The 10,000-nt window shown below is 49.4% G+C and overlaps 1 protein-coding gene across 1 annotated transcript in view; it reads left to right on the top strand.

The window, feature by feature from the left end:
* Nucleotides 1–10,000, top strand: part of ccdc102a (coiled-coil domain containing 102A) — a 48,103-nt gene that overhangs the window by 24,423 nt on the left and 13,680 nt on the right. The window contains exons 2-6 of the mRNA XM_069687925.1: nucleotides 1,137–1,572; nucleotides 2,373–2,765; nucleotides 7,276–7,529; nucleotides 7,637–7,745; nucleotides 8,466–8,582. Of these exons, the coding sequence (XP_069544026.1) occupies nucleotides 1,210–1,572; nucleotides 2,373–2,765; nucleotides 7,276–7,529; nucleotides 7,637–7,745; nucleotides 8,466–8,582 (1,236 nt within the window). The 5' untranslated portion in view covers nucleotides 1,137–1,209. The remainder of the gene's footprint in view (nucleotides 1–1,136; nucleotides 1,573–2,372; nucleotides 2,766–7,275; nucleotides 7,530–7,636; nucleotides 7,746–8,465; nucleotides 8,583–10,000) is intronic.

Below are 10,000 nucleotides of genomic sequence, written 5' to 3'. Positions count from 1 at the left end.
GGTATTTTTCTGCAGGATTTCTGGCAGCAGCAGCAGAGATCAGATCAGATCCTTACAGGGAGATTGAACCGCTCCAGGAACCAAAGACGGGACTCCCAGAAACTAGAGATGATTATGGGATGGAGGAAGGACAAAATATGTAAATGAAAAGTATTAAAACATGAACATAGTCATTGGTGGAGGGAATCAGGGAGACGTCTGATTGGTGCTTAGTTCATCGTGAGGCACAATAACAAGAGGAAAACATCCAGCCAGAGAAACGTCTCAGCATCCTGGACTCATGAAGAGACAGAGGACACTGAGACAGACAGACTGAGGACACTGAGACAGACGGAGGATGCTGAGACAGACAGACGGAGGACACTGAGACAGACGGACGATGCTGAGACAGACAGATGGAGGACACAAAGACAGGCGGAGGACACTGAGACAGACAGACGGAGGACACTGAGACAGCGGCTCTTTAAATGTTCAGTGTGATGAATGTGTCTGTTTCTTTATATTACAGCACATTTTATTTTATTTTGAAAATCCTCCAAAACGGTTTTTCAAACACACACATCTGAATTACATAAAATGGAGCTTAAAACCATTTTGGAAACAGGGTCGTACGTGACCCTGTTTCCAGAAAGGTGGGACGATGTGTAAAATGTAAATCAAAAAACAATGCAATGATTTGCAAATCTCTTAAACCCATTTTTAATTGAAAATAAACCAAAGACGACAAATCAGATGTTGAAACGGAAAAATGTTGTTGTTTTATAAAGATATCTTCTCATTGTGAATCTGATGGCAGCATCACGTCTCTATAAGTTGTTCCAGGATCATGTTCACCACTGAGCTGCATCAACTCTTCTTTTAACAACATTCTGGAAACGTTGGGGAACTGAGGAGACCAGTTTCTGGAGTTTTGAAAGTGAAATGTGGTCCCATTCTTGCCTGATAGAGGATTTTAGCTGCTCAACAGTTCAGGGTCTCCTTTGTTGTATTTTTAGTTTCATAATGCGCCAAACTTTCTAATTGGCTGACGGTCTGGACTGCAGGAGGACAGTCAATGATGACTCAGCGTTCCAACTTACATGCATGTGTCACTTCCTGTCACGGCTGAGTTACATTTGCTGTGTTTGTGTCTGCAGGTTGATCAGAGGCTGAAGAGGACGATGCTCTCCTGAAGCTCTCTGCCGACAACCCCCCCACTGTCCCTCCACCATGAATCACACTCCCAGCCCCCACCTGTCCGAGGGTGGGAAGTCATCCGGGGGCGGTCTGCTTTGCAGCCTGGGTCTGGGCTCCGACCGGGGGGTCCGCTCCCCGGACAGCCTCACCCACACCCCCAGCCCCAGCGGAGGGACGCCCAGCTCAAGCCCCCCGCTGCTGCTGTCGCCCGGGCTGAGCGGCCTGGGGCTGTGCTCCCTGGGGGCCATGGGAGAAGGAGCTGGGGGCGACTGGGAGAGCAGGGAGGAGCTGAGGCTGCGGGAGCTGGAGGAGGCGAGAGCGAGAGCGGCCCAGATGGAGAAGACCATGCGGTGGTGGTCGGACTGCACTGCCAACTGGAGGGAGAAGTGGAGCAAGGTGGGTTCACCGATCCGAGAGAGGACATCTGGACACGTCTGTGGTCCAGCTGCACGACCGGACTCTAACACATCTGGACACGTCTTTGGTCCAGCTGCACGACCGGACTCAAACACATCTGGACACGTCTTTGGTCCAGCTGCACGACCGGACTCTAACACATCTGGACACGTCTTTGGTCCAGCTGCACGACCGGACTCAAACACATCTGGACACGTCTTTGGTCCAGCTGCACGACCGGACTCAAACACATCTGGACACGTCTTTGGTCCAGCTGCACGACCGGACTCAAACACATCTGGACACGTCTTTGGTCCAGCTGCACGACCGGACTCAAACACATCTGGACACGTCTTTGGTCCAGCTGCACGACCGGACTCAAACACATCTTCACTCATGTTTCACTGACATGTTATAGAGCTTCCTCTCTACCACTGAGCCTTCCTTTAAAACACTATGTTCAGGCAGCAGTAGGAGGGTGGAGGGCGGAGCATGGAGGAGGACGGAGGACGGAGGGAGGAGGACGGAGGATGAAGGGTGCAGGGTGGAAGGCAAAGGGAGGAGGGTGGAGGATGAAGGGAGGAGGTTGGAGGGAGGAGGGCGGAGGGTGGAGGGAGGGGGGCGGAGGGAGGAGGGAGGAGGATGGAGGGTGCAGGATGGAAGGCAGAGGGAGGAGGGTGGAGGATGAAGGGAGGAGGGTGGGGAGCGGAGGGAGGAGGGTGGAGGGCGGAGGGAGGAGGATGGAGGGCAGAGGGTGGAGGGTGGTTCTCTGGTATCAGTCGGCTCTGTCTGTTCTGCAGGTCCGAGCAGAGCGGAACCGAGCCCGTGACGAGGTCCGTCAGCTGCGTCAGCGGCTGGACACCCTCACCAAGGAGCTGACCGGTGTTCGGCGGGAGCGGCAGGAGCTCGCTTCGGAGAACGAAACGCTCCGTCAGGAGACGCTGCGTCTCCATGGCGACCACACGGCTCCTCCTCCGGCGGCCGCCTCTCCCGCTACCTCTCCTGCACACCCTCGCGGTGCTTCGTCCTCCTCCTCTCCGTCCATCCCTCCGGCCTCCCCGGCCTCCTCCTCCTCCTCTCAGGTCCACACGGACGTGAAGCTGGACAGGATGGGGGAGGGGCCGCCCGGATCTCCAGAACCAGAACCAGTACGGGATGTGGACCTGGACAGAGAGAAGATGGATCAACAGACAGTGAGTGTGTAATAAATATTTAATTACTGCACTGACCTGAAGACAAAAACATCCACTGACAAAGAAAATGATTGAATTCACGAGAAGGAACTCATGTTGTTTTACATGTTATTTCCCATTAAAAACCCACATGAAGGTTATTAGACCTTTGTTTGAGGTCATGTTAGTATTATTATTGGAGGACCGCCTCCTGATATATCTGGAGATATGAATCAGTGTTCTCCTGTTCTCTGCTGCTCCATGTGACATGAGCCTCCCTGAATGTAGGACACTCTGGATACTGTTTAAAACAGCCCTGCTGGGCGCGTATGTGTATGTGTGAGTGTGTGTATGTGTGAGTGTAATTGTGTGTGTGTGTGTGTGTGTGTGTGTGTGTGTGTGTGTGTGTGTGTGTGTGTGTGTGTGTGTGTGTGTGTGTGTGTGTGTGTGTGTGTGAGTGAGTGTAATTGTGTGTGTGTGAGTGTGAGTGTGAGAGTGTGTGTGAGTGTGTGAGTGTGAGTGTGAGTGTGTGTGTGTGTGTGAATGTGTGTGTGTGTGTGTGTGTGTGTGTGAGTGAGTGAGTGAGTGAGTGTGTGTGTGTGTGTGTGTGTGTGTGTGTGTGTGTGTGTGTGTGTGTGTGTGTGTGTTTAGGGGTGTCCTATTTATAAGTACCCACTACCCTCCACTCTTCCTGCTCCCTGAGGACTCTACATACTGCAGTACTTCTGTCCTGTATCCTCCACCTGAAGCAAACAGCTGACCGCCGGTCTCCTTCAGCCTCGTCTGTACTGACACTGACCGATAGCTGTAACCTGACTGCACCACAGACCTGTCAATCAAACAGACACGCCCCCAAAACCAGGTCTTCTTGAATCTTCTTTTCTAATGAATGAGGGATTATTTTCAGATGGACCTCCAGAAAACTAAGAAGAAGGAGTGACTTTAGCTAACAACACCGAGATAACTGATGGACACATTTTATTCACTTTGGATTTGATGAGAGAAGTTGAATGGGAGTCTATGGAGCCGGAGGCTTTTTGGAGACGACCTCTAGTGGCACTCGCTGGTATTGCAGCTGAAGACACTTCTGGATCAGAACCATTTTACAGACCTGAAGATACGAACTCTTTTATAAACAATCTGTGGTCAGAACCAGTGAATAATATTCTATCCATCTTCTGATCTGAACACAGTCACAAACAGCTGGAAGACACGATGCATTTTAAATAAGACCACAGTCTCTCTGCAGGAAGACTTCCACACTGGAGACTATAGTGGTGTTTTTCTTGACTTTGAATTTGAGAGCATGAACTCTTGTTTTCACGTTGACACATCGAAACTCTCTTCTTCATAACTCCTGCAGTAAAAATCCAGTCAGCCTGAGACTCTTCAGGGCAGCAACACACAAACCGAACCGCCGTGGGTCACAGACATCTGACATCAGAGGCTTTCATGAACAAACAGCAGCAGTGTGTCTGACAGAGACGTACACAGTGAAATACCTGTCCTGTGACCTGAAATAGATAGAGCCCCCCCCCCACACACACACACACACACACACTCACACAAATATTACATAAAGAATATTTTGACATATAAAAGGTGAAAAGCTCAGAGATAGTTCTTCAGTCTTTGTGCTCCTGGGGCCCTTTAAAATGACATCATCATGTTGTATGATTAGTTTGTTGTTGATAATGTGTGATGATGAGCTCCAGACAGACAGATGACAGCACATGAAATCAGGCCTCGGTTTCTGCTCGGGATGTTTACAGACTGGCTGACGTCTGATTGGACGGTGCCTCCAACAGGAGCAGGTTCATGTTCCACCTGATGAATCAGTTGAGTTGATGGTCTTGGAGCGGTGGTCTTGAGGCGGAGGTCTTGAGGCGGTGGTCTTGAGGCGGAGGTCTTGAAGCGGTGGTCTTGAGGTGGCGGTGTTGGAGTGGTGGTCTTGAGGCGGTGGTCTTGAGGTGGCGGTGTTGGAGTGGTGGTCTTGAGGCGGTGGTCTTGAGGCGGTGGTCTTGAGGCGGAGATCTTGAGGCGGTGGTCTTGAGGCGGAGGTCTTGAGGCGGTGGTCTTGAGGTGGCGGTGTTGGAGTGGTGGTCTTGAGGCGGTGGTCTTGAGGTGGCGGTGTTGGAGTGGTGGTCTTGAGGCGGTGGTCTTGAGGCGGTGGTCTTGAGGCGGAGATCTTGAGGCGGTGGTCTTGGAGGCGGAGGTCTTGAGGCGGTGGTCTTGAGGTGGCGGTGTTGGAGTGGTGGTCTTGAGGCGGTGGTCTTGAGGTGGCGGTGTTGGAGTGGTGGTCTTGAGGCGGTGGTCTTGAGGCGGTGGTCTTGAGGTGGCGGTGTTGGAGTGGTGGTCTTGAGGCGGTGGTCTTGAGGTGGCGGTGTTGGAGTGGTGGTCTTGAGGCGGTGGTCTTGAGGCGGAGGTCTTGAGGCGGTGGTCTTGAGGCGGAGGTCTTGAGGCGGAGGTCTTGAGGCGGTCTTGAGGTGGTGGTCTCAGTGGTCTCTGAGCAGCGGTTAGCTGTTGCTCTCTCACAGCTCCGCTTCATTTCCTGTCTCCCTCCATTGTTCTGGTTCTCACACTGAGTACTTCCACATGTGGCAGAGAACCATTGTCTCACTGAGATCTGTGACAGTGGCTCCCTCTGCTGGAGTACACCGGTAATGACAGTTTTCTATTTAACATACCACACATACACTGACTGTCAGTAATGCAGATGATGAAGCCGGCTGCATGCTCTTTGTTTGGTGGTCGACCTCACTGCACATCATCACAACTGAAAGGGTGTCATTAACTTCTGGAACCACAGATGTGAAAATCATCCAAACCGCAGCGCTGAAATGTTATAATGACACTAAAAGATACTGATGATACTGTGGATGTTCAGCATGCTTTACATCAACAGCGTTCTCATGTCAGTAAGTCTGTGAATCTCCTCTACTCCTCCTCCGGCTGGCTGACTCCTGATTGATGACCTTTGACCTTGATGCTGTGAGTGGTTTTGGTCTGATGTTGTCTCCTTCTGGTCCTCATTCAGTCCTCTGTGCTGTCTCACTGATGTAGTGTCCACTCAGCTCAGTGAACAGTAAAGTGTCTTCACATACTGTATCTGCATCTAGTACCAACCATCAGTGATGTCATCAAACATCAGTGAGGTCATCAACCATCAGTGATGTCATTAACCATCAGTGAGGTCATTAACCACGACAGTGATGTCATCAACCAGCAGTGATGTCATCGTTGGTTTGTGAACGTTATGAATCCTCCAGTTCAGATTCTGTCCGTCACCATCTTTGCTAGTTCGGAGCGGTTTGGAGCAGGAAGTGACCATATTTGGACGAGCTGGGGGTCAAACAGACACGCCCCCAAAAACAGGTCTTCTTGAATCTTCTTTTCTAATGAATGAGGGATTATTTTCAGATGGACCTCCAGAAAACTAATAAGAAGGAGTGACTTTAGCTAACAACACCAAGATAACTGATGGACACATTTGATTCACTTTGGATTTGATGAGAGAAGTTGAATGGGAGTCTATGGAGCCGGAGGCTTTTTGGAGCCGACCTCTAGTGGCACTCGCTGGTATTGTAGCTGAAGACACTTCTGGATCAGAACCATTTTTCAGAGCCGGAGGCTACGAACACTTTTATATCCAGTCTAAGTGCCACCAGCAGGTGAGATGTACTCCATCTACACACATTCATGGTTACCAGACAGTGAATCCTGATGACTGTAGTGACTCCTTGACTTTTTATTTTATTGATTTATGACCAAATACCTGGAAAAACTCACCAGATTCTGATGACGTCTGAGGAACTCTTGAAAGGCATCATGATGAATATCTTAAAGAAACAGAGTTATGAATCCTGAGGGAGACAGAGCACTAATATTTTACATGTGGTAGATGCTTTGAAAGATATCGGGCGGGGAACATTGGAGCTTTCTCACTGTTTCAGTGCCAGAGCAGACAGATTTACTGTGTGGGGAGGCGGAGCGGCTCCACAGTTCATGTTTAATTTCTGTTAAGGCCATTAAACAGAAAGTGTTTGGTCATGAGAAGCCACTCTGTGTGCTGTGAGAGCGTGTTGGCAGGAACCTCAGCTCATCGGCGGGATGAAATGGTTTGATTTGCAGCTTCGGTGGGGAGGAAACAGGGTGGAGCGGGAAACACTCACAGAGGAGTGAAAGATTGAAAAGAGGCCAATATTTCTGAGGAGGGACTCAGAAACTGGCAGCTTAATATGCAAACAAAACATCCTGGGTCTTACTTTTCTCTTTATTCATGTGACTGTAACCCTTTGAAGTGGTATCAGTCTGGTTTAAAGGATCATTCTGCTTTTTTAAATCTTGGCTCCATGTTTCTGTCAGTTTTGATATGTCATTGATATTTTTGCACTCACACCTACAAGACTCTGTCATCCCCATGATACCAGTGTGTCAGTAGAAGACCAGAGTCCAGACCAGACCTCCACATCATCAAACTGTCATCCTGGTCTCATGTTCTGTCCCCTGTCTCCATCCCCGGCTCTGTCAGGACCTGGAGCTGCTGGACTCAGTTCTGCGATCCCGGGCCGCCGGCACCGATAATCAGGAGGCCTGGGACGGCCGTGGGAGCAGCAGCAGCGGAGCGAACCCGGCCGGCTCGCGCTCATCCTCCGGTCTGAACCGGCAGGAACGCAGCAGGCAGCTGTGGGAGGACGTGAGCACGGTGGAGGAAGACTCCAGCAAACTCAACGCCCTGCAGCTGCGCCTGGATGAGGCCCAGAAGGTCCTGCTGAAAGAGAGAGAGTAAGACACGCAGGACAGCTCGTGGTCCAGACAGCAGGAAAAATGACTGAGATCATAACAGGACGATTGGGTTTTTAGTCTCTCATGTGTCTTTGTGTCCTCCCCAGAGACAAGCTGGCTCTTAGCAAGACCATCGAGAGACTGGAGGCCGACCTCAGTCAGTGGAAACTTAAATACGAGGAGCTCAGCAAGACCAAGCAGGAGGTCCTAAAACAGGTGAGACACCTGCACAGTCAGGCCCTGAAACAGGTGAGACACCTGCACAGTCAGGACCTGAAACAGGTGAGACACCTGCACAGTCAGGCTCTGAAACAGGTGAGACACCTGCACAGTCAGGCCCTGCGGTCGTTTTTGATATCTGCTCCACAAAGGTCTTCATATCTTCATAATGTCTCCGTTCAGCTCCTCAGACATGAGACAGACACTGATCTGAAACATGTCTTGGCGATGCTCCACCACTGGGGGGCAGCGCAGGCTGCAGAGAGCAGAGCGATCTGGGAGAGAAGCTCTCAGCAGACTCACTGAGGGATGAAATCAGTTTGATAAGAGTAGAGGAGGGTTGGTGGGAGGTTGAGAGATGTGGGGGGGGGAGTCCAGCGATAAGTGTGTGTGTGTGTGTGTGTGTGGGGGGGGGTAGATGAAAGAGGCTGAAGTGCAGAAGGTTGTGAGGAGACAGATGAGACAGATATAGTGATCCGATAAGGACCAGGAGGGCTGCAGGAGATGAACCACCTTCACCTCCAGATTCACGCTGCTGCTGAGAGATGTGTTTATTTCTTTCATGTCTGAAGTGAACTGACTGTGTCCTTTCTCCACTCTCTAACATTCCCAACAGTTGTTTAATAGTTTATTGCTGGATGTTCTGCTCCTCCACTGTTTTCAACAGCTGCCCTCTGACCTTGTGTCTGTTCTTCCTCGTTCCCCGAAACCTTCCAGCTCAACCTGCTGAAGGAAATGCACCAAGACGAACTCGGACGCATATCCGAGGACCTGGAGGACGAACTGGGAGCTCGAACCAGTATGGACAAGAAACTAGCTGAACTCCGCGCCGAGGTGAGGAGAGAGGAGTTAGGAGGAGTTAGCAGAAATTAGCAGGAGTTCGCAGCAGCTCGGAGCAGGACAGTGAAAACCAGAACAGAATATCAGCATTTTTATAACCCAGCCAACTCATGTCTACTGAAAGTATTCAGGACTGTAACGTTTTCCTACCGAGAAGTCCAGAATAAACTCAAAATCTTTTTAAGTTAAACGTTAGAGTGAAGTGAGGCGTGTTAGTTAACCTTATCACTGCCTTCACACAAGGTGTACAACCATGTTTACAAAAAAGTTGGAACAATGTGTAAAATGTAAATAAAAACAGAATGCGATAATTTGCAAATCTCATAAACTCATATTTAATTGCAAGTTGACCAAAGACAATAATTTATTTTATTTTATTAATCATATCTGCTCATTGTGATGCAGCAACACGTCTCTATAAAGTTGTTCCAGGATGATGTTCACCACTGAGCTGCATCAATTCTTCTTTTAACAACACTCTGGAAACGTTGGGGAACTGAGGAGACCAGTTTCTGGAGTTTTGAAAGTGAAATGTGGTCCCATTCTTGCCTGATAGAGGATTTCAGCTGCTCAACAGTTCAGGGTCTCCTTTGTTGTATTGTTCATGTCCTGATGCTCCAGATGTTTTCAATGATTGACAGGTCTGGATTGCAGGAGGCCAGTTTATCAGCGGACTCTTCTACTAGAGAACCATGCTGTTGGAATACGTGCAGAATGTGGTTGGACGTTGTTCTGCTGAAATAAACAAGACCTTCCCTGAAAGAGACGTTGTCTGGATGGCAGCATATGTTGCTCCAAAACCTGAATATATCATTCAGCATTAATGCTTCCTTCCAGATGTTCAAGCTACCCATGCCATGTGCACTAATGCATCCCTGTACCATCACAGATGCTGGCTTTAGAACTGAGCTGATAACAAGCTGGATGGTCCCTCTCCTCTTTAACCTGGAGGATGCAGCGTCCATGATTTCCAAACAGAATCTCAGATTGTGATCCATCAGACCTCAGGACAGTTGTCCACTTCACCTCAGTCCATCTTCAATGATCTCGGTCCAGAGAAGGCGGCGGTGTTTCTGGATCATGTCTCTATCTGGTTTCTTCTTTGGAGAGTTTTAACATCATTTGTGGACGCAGCAATGAACTGTGTTCACAGACGATGGTTTTCACAAGTGTTCCTGAGCCCATGCAGTGATTTCCACTCCAGAATAGTGTGTTTTTAATGCAGTGCTGCCTGAGGGCCTGAAGATCACCACCATCCAATATTGGTTTCCAGCCTTGTCCCTTGTGTTCAGAGATTTCTCCAGATTCTGTGAATCTTTTAATGATATTATGAACCGTAGACGATGAAATCCACTAATTCTTTGTAGTTTTACGTTGAGGAACATTATTCTTAGATTGTTGAACTATTTTTA

Source organism: Brachyistius frenatus, unplaced genomic scaffold (genome assembly GCF_029030835.1).
Source record: "Brachyistius frenatus isolate BFR_SWC_R1_liver_20210118 unplaced genomic scaffold, ASM2903083v1 Contig_507, whole genome shotgun sequence".
NCBI classification, from domain to species: Eukaryota; Metazoa; Chordata; class Actinopteri; family Embiotocidae; genus Brachyistius; species Brachyistius frenatus.
The sequence above is the reverse complement of the archived record's forward strand: the minus strand, read 5'-3'. Positions and strand labels throughout refer to the sequence as shown.